The sequence below is a fragment of the Bidens hawaiensis genome, unplaced genomic scaffold, assembly GCF_021521415.1.
Source record: "Bidens hawaiensis isolate Kalapana, Puna unplaced genomic scaffold, B.hawaiensis_p1.1 tig00012834_1, whole genome shotgun sequence".
Lineage (NCBI taxonomy): Eukaryota > Viridiplantae > Streptophyta > Magnoliopsida > Asterales > Asteraceae > Bidens > Bidens hawaiensis.
The window spans coordinates 449,403-460,912 of NW_027492070.1; the positions used below are offsets into that span (position 1 = coordinate 449,403).

Consider the following 11,510-nt stretch of genomic DNA (forward strand, 5'->3'; position numbering starts at 1 on the left):
ATTTTCATACGTTTATAAATTTACTAAGTCGCCATCCAATTTTTAGCCCAGTTCAACAGATAATATCCTATAAATAAACCAGTTACACAACCAATTCAACAATCAATTTATTTATACAAGCTTATCGAAAATTCCCCAGTGTTTCCGCCCAAAATAGTGAAAAAACACAACAAACAAGCCCATCACCATTACAATCCCGTCAAATCTAGTTTTAAAATATTAAAATTCACAAATGTGAACAAACTTGTAGTCCTTTTCTTACTTTCCTCAAATAATAACAACTAAAAGAGTGTCTGTCTAATTTCAAATATTCCATTTATTATCCTCCTCTTCAATTCAAACACTTGTATTAATCTAAACTATAACAAACACACCTTCCAGGAAACCATACTATTATATTATATTCTAATAATCCAACAAGTACTTGGCAAAAAGTGGATTCGTTTCATCATAAATAGTATACCTTTCCTCTTCCACACTTAATAATATTCAACCTCCTCTGTTCTCTGTAACCATAATTTACGTCAATTTCTGATCATCTGCTAGATTATTAATCAGTTACAGGTAATTTATATTCAAACTGTTTTTACTCAATTACCGAATCGTACATTCATACTACTGTTTTTGTTACGTAATTTACGCTGTATCAGTATCATGTCAATTTTATTCCAAATAGTTACCAACTTTAGGTGATTTCAACTTGTTTTACTTCATAATTGTATCGTACATTCATACTCAGTGTTTATGTTGTGTAATTGATTGTGATAGTTGTGTTGATTAGTTATTGTTGATAATTAGGTTACAGAACATGATAACCGTTGTTAATATTAGTTTTCGGTTGACTTTACTGTGGATCTGTAGGTTATTGCAGGGTAATTTAATTTCAACTTGTTTTACTTAATTATCTAATCATATATTTGTAGTTTCGTCGCATAATTTACGCTATATACATGTTAACTTCGTCCAAATATTGGATCATCTGCTAGAATAGTAATCAGTTGCAGGTAATTTTGACTTCTAATAGTACATTCATTGTTTTTGAGGTGTAATTGACTGTCATGGTTGTGTTGATGATTAGGTTTATCGAATCGTATATTACGTGGTTTTCGTTGAATAGTTTACGCTATACATGTTAATTTCGTCCAAGTTTTGGATCATCTGCTAGAATAGTTATCAACTTCTGGTAATTTCAACTTGCTTTACTCGGTTGTTGTATCGTATTTTCATACTCGGTGTTTTTTGTTGTCTAATTGATTGTGATAGGTGTTTTGATTACTTGTTGTTGGTGTTTGTGTTAATTTCGGATCGATTTCGCTTGTGTAATTGTCGTCATTAATCGTTGAATTCATCTTGTTTCACGTTTAATAGTTTGAATCACACATAATAAACTTATTTTCTGTTATCTTCTAAACTTTGTTCACTTGCTGGTGAAATTTATCTGCAGGTGATTCGTCTGAGGATTTTTTTATCATCATTGCACTTTGGTATATATTAATGGGTAAAGGAGCCCAAAATTACACAGGCAAATCATCTCAGGATTCAGACCAATATCCTGCATGGTCAAAGGAGATTCATGAATGTGAACAACACTATCAGGTAGATATCAAATTAGGTCTTTCTGATGATGAAGTTAAGAACCGACTGCAAAAGTATGGAACCAATGAGTTGGATAAACATGAAGGACAATCTATATTAAGGTTAATACTGGATCAGTTTAACGATACTTTAGTTAGAATATTACTTGCTGCAGCTGTGATATCATTTGTTCTAGCTTCTTATGATGGAGAAGAGACTGCATTCGTTGAGCCATTGGTGATCTTTCTTATATTAGTTGTTAATGCAATTGTTGGCGTATGGCAAGAAAGTAATGCGGAAAAGGCTTTAGAAGCTTTGAAACAAATACAATCTGAACAAGCAACCGTGATCCGTAATGGAAGAAAAGTTTCATCTCTTCCTGCAAAAGAACTCGTTCCTGGTGATATTGTGGAGCTGCGTGTAGGTGATAAAATCCCTGCTGATATGCGAGTTGTTAGTCTAATAAGTTCGACTCTTAGAGTTGAACAAGGCTCGTTGACTGGTGAAAGTGAAGCTGTTAGTAAAACCACTAAACCTGTTGGTGAAGAATCTGATATTCAAGGGAAGAAATGTATGGTGTTTGCGGGGACCACAGTTGTTAACGGAAACTGTATCTGTTTGGTTACAGAAACAGGTATGAATACTGAGATAGGTAAAGTGCATTCACAGATTCAAGAAGCTGCACAAAACGAAGAAGACACGCCGTTAAAGAAGAAACTAAACGAGTTTGGAGAAGTTTTAACGATGCTAATCGGGTTAATTTGTCTTCTCGTTTGGTTAATTAACGTGAAGTATTTTCTTACATGGGATATGGTTGACGGTTTTCCAAGAAACTTTCAGTTCTCATTTGAGAAATGCACTTATTATTTTGAAATTGCGGTCGCATTAGCGGTTGCTGCAATCCCAGAAGGTCTGCCAGCTGTCATTACCACTTGTTTGGCTCTTGGCACACGTAAGATGGCTCAGAAGAACGCACTCGTTAGGAAGTTACCGAGTGTCGAGACTCTTGGGTGTACAACTGTCATATGTTCAGACAAAACCGGGACTTTAACTACCAACCAGATGGCGGTGGCGAAACTTGTTGCTATGGGTCGTGAACCAAATGCTGTTAGATCGTTTAATGTTGAAGGGACCAGCTACAACCCGTATGATGGGAGAATACAAGATTGGCCAGCTGGCGTAATGGATGCTAACCTTCAAACGATCGCAAAGATTGCTGCTTTGGCTAATGATGCAGGCATTGAAAAATCTGAAAAAGGTTATGTATCCACTGGAATGCCAACCGAAGCAGCGTTAAAGGTATGGTAACCTTAAAAAAGTTGCCTTTTTATACACAATTGAAACATGTGCTTCGCTTGTGTTAAGAATTACTCATGGCTTATGGTGTTTTTGTTTATAGGTTCTTGTTGAGAAAATGGGTCTTCCTACTGGATTGGGTTCTCGTTCATCTACTGGGGATAACGACCTTATGGGTAAGTCAATAGTGATTTTTTTTGTCTTTTTTACTCGTGACGTGGACTAAAATTCCCCTTTGTGATCCTGTGATATGCAGCTTGTTCTCACGAGTGGAGTAAAATTGAAACCAGAATTGCCACTCTTGAGTTTGACCGTGATAGAAAGTCAATGGGGGTCATTGTATCATCAAAATCTGGGAGGAATTCACTACTTGTAAAGGTAACACATTATCTTTTGCAATCATTTATTAGTAAAAATTTGACATGAAATGTGGTCCACTGTTTGACTTTTGCAGGGTGCGGTTGAAAATCTGTTGGAAAGGAGTTCCCACATACAGTTGCTTGACGGGTCTGTTGTGGAACTTGACAACAGGGTCAAAACAGTCATCTTAAATAGCCTTAATGAGCTGTCCTCGTCGGCATTACGTGTTTTGGGTTTTGCATACAAGGAGGACCCATCAGAGTTTACGACATACAATGGTGATGAAGACCATCCTGCTCATAATCTTTTACTTGACCCAGCAAATTACTCCAAAATCGAAAGTAATTTAGTCTTTGCTGGCTTAGCTGGACTCAGGGTGAGTAAATGAGTACCCGTATGCCATTTCTTTAATATCTTCATACAAAACACTAAATCTTAATTTAATATTATCTTTTTTAAGGACCCTCCTCGTAAAGAAGTTCGTCAAGCAATTGAAGACTGCAGAGCAGCTGGAATTCAAGTTATTGTGATAACCGGAGATAATAAGAACACAGCAGAAGCAATATGTCGTGAAATAGGAGTGTTTGGACAGCATGAAGATATTAGTTCTAGAAGCTTAACGGGACAAGAGTTTATGGAACATCATGATCAAAAAGGACACCTGTCATACAAAGGTGGACTTCTGTTTTCTAGGGCTGAACCACGTCACAAACAAGAAATAGTGAGGCTCCTTAAAGATTTAGGTGAAGTGGTTGCTATGACTGGAGACGGGGTCAATGATGCACCAGCTTTGAAATTGGCTGATATTGGAATTGCAATGGGCATTGCTGGCACCGAGGTATGTTTGACTTTTCATGCGTAAATCCTATTTAGAAAATAATGATAAATTTTGGACAGAAAGTGTTTCGGTAAACCCTAGTCGAGCTAAAATCGCCTTTAAGTTATAAAACAAGGTAAAATAGAAGGAAATGAGTCAAATTGGTCAAACATGTTAAAAGTCAACCAGAGTGTAGTTTATGCATACAAACTCCTAGATCATTTTACTTAAAAACATAGATTATGGTTGAAAACAATATAATTTTATGGTTATATATGACAAATTATCTATACTAAAAATGTTGGACAAAAGGCACAACGAACCAGATATTAATCTCTTGGAAAATAATATTATTTTGTTAATTTGCACACAGGTTGCAAAGGAAGCTTCTGACATGGTTTTAGCTGATGATAATTTTAGCACAATTGTGGCTGCTGTTGGAGAAGGCAGGTCTATATACAACAATATGAAGGCCTTTATTCGGTGAGTTCAAAAGCAATAATTTGTTGAATTGTATTCTTGATTTTATCATTTACTTCTGTTTTTCTTAACGATCCATCTTTTTTAAACTGTTTTTCTCTACTTTTCAGCTATATGATTTCCTCAAATATTGGTGAGGTTGCCTCCATATTCTTAACTGCTGCTATCGGCATCCCAGAAGGCCTGATTCCCGTTCAGCTTCTATGGGTCAATCTGGTCACCGATGGTCCCCCCGCCACTGCATTGGGCTTTAATCCACCCGACAAATACATCATGAAAAAAGCTCCTCGAAGAAGTGACGATTCATTAATCAGTGCCTGGATTTTAATCCGCTATCTGGTATTTTTCTTACTTCATACTAAATATGAGCGACTCATGTAACGGGTCAAAATGGGTCACTAGGGTTAAGCTGACTTGAGACTTTTGTTTTAATGTGCTCGAGCCAGAGCTTCACATATCGAGCTTGACTAGGCTCAAGACCCTTAACGAGCCTATTATTTATATAATTTTGTATTTGATGTATTAAGTGTATAAAATATTATAATATTTCAAATTATGATAAAATACTTAAATTATTCATATTAAATTATATATGAAAATTATAATCATATATACATAAAAATATTCGTATAATTAATAAATAATAAAACAAAATGGGGCTAGGGCGCTAGGCTTGTTTACAATATATTTGACATTTTGTGTTGTTTTGACTTTTGAAATTTTAAATATGCAGGTAATTGGGCTCTATGTTGGCATAGCAACCGTGGGCGTTTTCATCATTTGGTACACTCACGACTCCTTTTTCGGCATTAACCTAAGTCAAGATGGTCACACTCTAGTCACATACTCTCAGCTTGCAAACTGGGGTCAATGCAAAACATGGCAAAATTTCACCGTTTCACCTTTTAAAGCCGGAGACCAAATATTCGACTTTGACTCGAACCCTTGTGACTATTTCCAAGGCGGCAAAGTCAAAGCCATGACACTCTCACTCTCCGTATTGGTTGCCATTGAAATGTTTAATTCCCTTAACGCCCTTTCGGAAGACGAGAGCCTTTTGACCATGCCACCATGGGTCAACCCATGGTTGCTTGTTGCAATGTCAGTCTCGTTCGGGCTTCATTTTATAATCCTATACGTCCCGTTTCTTGCACAAGTGTTTGGTATTGTTCCGTTAAGCTTTAACGAGTGGTTGTTGGTTCTGGCGGTTGCTTTGCCTGTTATATTGATAGATGAGATTCTTAAATTTGTTGGTCGGTTGACTAACAGAAGTCAACCGGACAGAAGGCCTTCCAAGCGGAAAACCGAGTGAAATTACGAAAATACCCTTGGCCGACGTATGCGAGTTGTGGTCCAAACTTATAAGCCCTTGGTGTGGTTTAAAGTTGCTCTAAGGGTAGTTTGGACCATTTGACAAATTTCTAGTGATAGGTTTGATAGAAACTAACATCATCTGTTTTTTCTTTTATGTATTTGGACTTATGGCAAAGAAACTATTATTCTTGGTTACAATGTAACATGATATTTAACAAATTCAAACTCAAACCTATAACATTACTTTAGTACTTTCAATATGATTCCTCCTAGAATTCAAAGTGTACATGAGGTTTCTCACTTTTGATTTTAAGAGATTTCTCACTCGTATCTCCAAGAATATGATTCGTTAACATCAACTAGGCTCGTGATTTAGGTAACTTCTATTCATGTTGTACCTTAGGAAACGGACTAACTTATGCAGTTTATGGGTATGACATGTAGTTCTCGGTCATCTTTTATGCTTCCGCCTCTATTCTTCTTTCTTCTTCTTTTATTATTATTATTATTATTATTATTATTATTGTTATTATTATTATTATTATATAGTTGTAGTTTATTGCTTTCTAAGGATTTGTACTTTACCATTTTATTTCCAATTTAGTATTGTAATTCATAGTAATAAAAAGTCTCTCATTTTTTTATTCTATAAACGGTTCGTCTACGTACTCCATCAACTAAAAAGCTATTTGCTATATTTGTTAAAAGAATGCAATAAGAAGTGGCCTAGCAAGTCACGCAATTAAGAACCACATATATGGCACAAAATATAACCCATATATGTCCAATGCCACTATGATGGTTGATTCGTTGGGATCCAGTCAAGAAAGACACGCCAAATGATGATTATAACACACAACTAACAAAATATATGCTTGAACTTTTGAATGTGGTGATCTTTGGTTACCTATGGAGAAGCGTTAGGGTTGTAAACTGCCTCAACATTCGGAACTGTACAAGATCGACTAGTTAATTACTCGAATCGATTTTTGATTTTAAGTATAAATTAAATTCCGTCCGATAAAGGAGTTTTAAGAATGAGGTTCATATATTAGACTTGTAATCTGCTATTAATACTGAAGATAAGATTTCAAATAAGATTCTCGTCTTGGGTTTTCAGGTGTTGGTGGATGGAAATTATTTTTAGTGTTCTTTCCTATTTCTTCAAATATAATTATGCTAATCTCTTTGTTTGGTGTTCACTAATCACTAGTTTGCTTGAATTAGTGCTATCGAAATTAAATTTTTCTAAAATGGATTTGCATTGGCTCATGGTCAAACTTCTACGTGTGGGTTAGTGGGTCCATATTCATGGATTTTTCTTTTATTTCTTTTAAGATTATATTTGTAAAACTAACAAACTTATTAAAAGAACAAATTATCAACATATTAACACACCAAAATTGACATGCATAATCAATAAGTCACCTCATGAAGTCTCATGTACACCCATGATGCCAAATCATTCCCACTTTATCCCCACACACTCATCATCCACCATAAACAATATTGAGATAAATAAAGTCACACTTTTCATTTTACACTCCATCCATCTTTCCTCTACATTTCTTCTAACCTAAGCCCATCAATCCTACCTTTCAATAACTTCAGCCAACCCTTATCACCATTCACCACCATGGCCTCCACATGCATGTCAACATGCATCGCTGACGACGCACGCGTCTCCGTTCGTGCTACATACACAAACCTCTACAAATGGCCTGATTCTGACCGAGAATTTGTTCGGTCAGTCAGTAAAAACAGCCATCATGAGAACGAAATCCGCCACCCGAGGGTGGTGGATAGTATCTCATGCAGGCAACTTTACCTAAGAAGCTACAAGTTTTCTAGGAAAGAAAGCTTGAATGAGAGAACCATGAAGTGTATAGGAAGAGTTAAGGAAAGAGCTAGTGTCCGCGGGAAACCGGACAAGACTCCGAAGAGCGGTGACCGTCGTCCGCGAGACGGTGGAAAGAGGAAGAGGAGGAAGGAGGAGTGTACCATGGTTATGAAGGCTAAGGAAGCATCTTGGGCTTCCTTGGCTTCTATTTTCCGAAGGTTGTTGTCTTGCACTACAAAGGTTGATGTTGTGGATTGACTTTTGATCAATTGCATGAAGATTTTATGTTTTTTTTGAAAGGTTTGGTTTTATGTTATTTTTCTCCTTTATTTATGTTTATTAATGTTAATACAACATACTATAGTTTATAATTAAAGCTTCCATAATTCCTAAAATTTTCGGCCTTATTTCTGTACTTATGAAAGAATGAAGGAAAAAGAATAAAATTAGTTGAAAAACTAATGATTTGGTTATTAACTTTTTTTTCTCTTTTCTTTATAATCAAGTTTTATGCTAGCTATGGTTAATTATATTGTAAACCAAAAACTTTGTGTGATGCGGTGGGGAATGCTAATTTTATTAATTTAAAAGAAAATAATGATTTCATATATAATTAAATTAAAAAATAAAGCGTTTGTTTTTATTTTTTTGTAAAAAAGATATTAACGTATGAAAAAATTATGATATTTTTAAAAAATAATTGGAAAAGTTAGCTTAAAATTCTTATGCCCATTCCAGTCTTGTCTAACTTTGCTAACTCTCACTTCTCAACCCGTATCTTGTTCATTCTGGAAACACGTTTTCTTATTCCTTCTTTTCTCGAATCTCTTAAAACGGAAGAAATAGAAGCTCAAGAAGGAATACCAAAACCTAGTTCACTCTAAGATTTTTTTTTCTTGCATCTCCTCCTAGAGCCCAAGTATCATATACGATTAGCAATATGTTTAAAAGGATTGTATCATATATTCTAAAAGTTGAAATGGGTTTAACTTTTAAAATTATGTAAAATTGTCTTGTTTCCCTCCTTATATATATTATAATATCCGGTAACATATACATAGGTGTAAAAGATTAATCCAATATAGATAAATGAACCTTGATTACAAATAATATTTCATCTCTTTTAATAATCGAAATCGTCATTAATCGAAACTCACTGGTTATTAATATTAAAGCCAAAACATAGGATTCGATTTTAATCCATGACCCACCCTTGTAAGAAACGTACAAATCAAATCAAATATTCTATTTATTAATTTGATAGTGAAAGAAATTCAAATAAAAAAACAAGCATACTTATGTTGGTTGTCATTACTAGTGATATGCATGCGGAGCTACATTTAATTCCACGTGACAAAAAAAACAAGTCGCAGACTTTGTTTCTTCGTGAACGGACGAGACGACGTGTAGATAGATAAGGATTTAGGGGGGGTTAATATAATATTATGATGTGCTATAATATAAGAGAGCATCAATAAGTTTTATTTTTTTTAGCAGGGTTTAACGTGTCGTAAATGGTACCTCTTCGACTCTTATGTCCCAAAGCTTTGTTTTTAGTAGGATTGGGTTTTCTATTCAAATGGGGGTTGCAGCACATCTTGTTGTCCGTTTGCCTACCACTTTATTGTTATCGTTTATGAATTTTTGGAATCGAATAAAATGGAAGAATATTTCCCAAAAAATAAAATGTAATCTCTCTTTTGTTGTTACCGTTAGATAAAATGACCCTTTTGTTGTTTTTTTTTGAACGGCGACTTACGAGCCACAACCGGCCAAGATGTGTTGTCTGAATCGGGCCCACATCTTGAACTCCGTATGGTGACGAAGCCACACCCCCAACCGGAGAAACCCGTCTCCTTAGCCGGCCAAAATGGCCCCACAGCCTCGATAGTCGGTAAAACCGGGTCGGAATCAAGAATCGAACCTGGGACCTCCAGGTCTTCTATCACCTTCCTGGCCATTGGGGCGACCCCTTTGTTGTTGTATATCCAAATATTTGTGTTATAAGCCATACTTCAAAAGGTTCGAAGCATAACTAACTAATAATCTCTAACCAATAATCTTATTTATGGTGTGATATTCCTCTATATACAGGTAAAAGAATATAACATTTAATAGATTCCATGTGTTACACAACTAATGTGTCGTGTATCACATACGCCTTTTATTTGCATGCTTAAAATCCAATAGTATATGCGAAGTGATCATCACATATCATCTTTTCACAGCATGAAGTTTGACGGATGAAATTAACACGTTCACAAATCTAGATATGCAAACAACTCTAATTTGCATATGATTTGAACTTTATTAGAAAGAAAAAAAATAATGTTTTATTGATATTGGTACATAAGGTAATTAAAACACGAAATATATTGGTCATGTAACCCCAAACTATAACATGATTTTCTGTACGTATCTATATATATATATATATGCGTATATATCACATCTAAAAGACGTGTTTCATAATTTTTTCTCAAATATGTTTAACATTATACAATAATAATGTAGTTTTAAATGATGATGATAATAATAAAAGAAGAAATATTATTATAACGTATACAATATACTAACCAGATATGTATTCCTCACTCTTGTATGATTTTGTATAAAGATTTAGTGGCCACTATGATGACTAGTAGAAACATACCAAAACAAAAGGGAAAAAGAAAAGGTTATCCCCAAATGAAGAAAGATGATTCAATGCACAAAGTCAAAGAAATGCTACTTACAATGCAAGAATGGTTGTCTTTGTCAACAACAATAGTTTGTAATATTTTGGTGATGGGTTGTCACATTTTGATGACTTATACTTTTTGTTTCCTTTACGAATTAATAATATTTCTACTATTAAGTTTTTCTTTAATATTGTATTTTAGTTCTTTAGTATTTCTTATAATATTTTTAAGGTTTTAAGGTTGTTAATTGCTATAAACCTCAGATATTGTATTTATTGACTACCGATTTGACGTCAAATATGGTTTAACACTGCCACACCCAACCCCGTCATTACCACTGGACCATCACTCCTGCTTGAACCACCATACACCACGAACTTCTCCGTCCATCTTCACCACAAACAATTCTCCTTGACAAAACCAAACTCACGATAACAATTTTCCATTATGACATGTCGACATCAGCTATTAACCGTCCCATAATACTACTAGTGGATATGATCATATCTAAAATAGACCATATGATTTTCTTTATATACAAGTTGAAGTATTACAACTCTTCGTGAAAGAGTGCAAAATGCTTGAATGTATCAATTGCATCAGTATAATGTCTCGATAAAACATGCTACTACTCAATAGTAACCGCTTATATCGGTTACTACTGAGCCTAGTGAACCATGAGCTAAATTACTACTGCTTAGTACTAACTCACCATTAATGTCATGTATCACACGTCATAGTAGTAATGTACTACCAATATTACATGCCGCTATTAACCCAAGTTCCCACTTATCTTTAGTTAATACGGAGTATTAATATAGAAAGATTGAGCCTTACAAATAGGTATATATGTCGACACTTAATTTAAAGTAACTAGGACCCTATTAGCCCATAAAAGAATTATGAAAACACGATAACGTGCATATATGCACCAAAAAGTGTTAGTTTTACTTAATTGGGTATGATTTTAACTATCACATATATGCTGGTCCACATAAAGTAAAATTAAAATTCATATAAACCTTTCACAAAAATAACCCTAATTTAAAGCTTAGATAGGTTGTTTGAATGAGTTTCTTAAGATATAAACTTGATTGACATTCAACTTTAGACGTTTAGTTCAACTGACATTACAGGGAAATGAAGA

The 11,510-nt window shown here is 34.7% G+C and overlaps 2 protein-coding genes across 2 annotated transcripts; both read left to right on the forward strand.

Moving 5' to 3' along the window:
* The first annotated feature begins 1,494 nt into the window (after positions 1 to 1,494).
* LOC143542373 (calcium-transporting ATPase 1, endoplasmic reticulum-type-like) lies at positions 1,495 to 6,119 on the forward strand. The gene is made up of 8 exons (XM_077034972.1): positions 1,495 to 2,874; positions 2,975 to 3,047; positions 3,128 to 3,249; positions 3,326 to 3,607; positions 3,692 to 4,069; positions 4,422 to 4,531; positions 4,639 to 4,867; positions 5,262 to 6,119. Exons 1-8 carry the CDS (start codon positions 1,495 to 1,497, stop codon positions 5,838 to 5,840), a joined length of 3,153 nt encoding a protein of 1,050 aa, XP_076891087.1. The 3' UTR covers positions 5,841 to 6,119.
* A 1,359-nt stretch (positions 6,120 to 7,478) lies between these two features.
* On the forward strand, positions 7,479 to 7,940 carry LOC143542343 (uncharacterized). Its single transcript, XM_077034951.1, has one exon. It carries the CDS (start codon positions 7,479 to 7,481, stop codon positions 7,938 to 7,940), a length of 462 nt encoding a protein of 153 aa, XP_076891066.1.
* Positions 7,941 to 11,510: the final 3,570 nt, after the last annotated feature.

Coding starts and splice junctions, on each gene's coding strand:
- LOC143542373 (XM_077034972.1), top strand. CDS start 1,495: ATGGGTAAAGGAGCCCAAAATTACACAGGCAAATCATCTCAGGATTCA. Junction 3,048..3,127: donor TGGGGATAACGACCTTATGG/GTAAGTCAATAG, acceptor TGTGATATGCAG/CTTGTTCTCACGAGTGGAGT. Junction 4,532..4,638: donor AATATGAAGGCCTTTATTCG/GTGAGTTCAAAA, acceptor TCTACTTTTCAG/CTATATGATTTCCTCAAATA.
- LOC143542343 (XM_077034951.1), top strand. CDS start 7,479: ATGGCCTCCACATGCATGTCAACATGCATCGCTGACGACGCACGCGTC.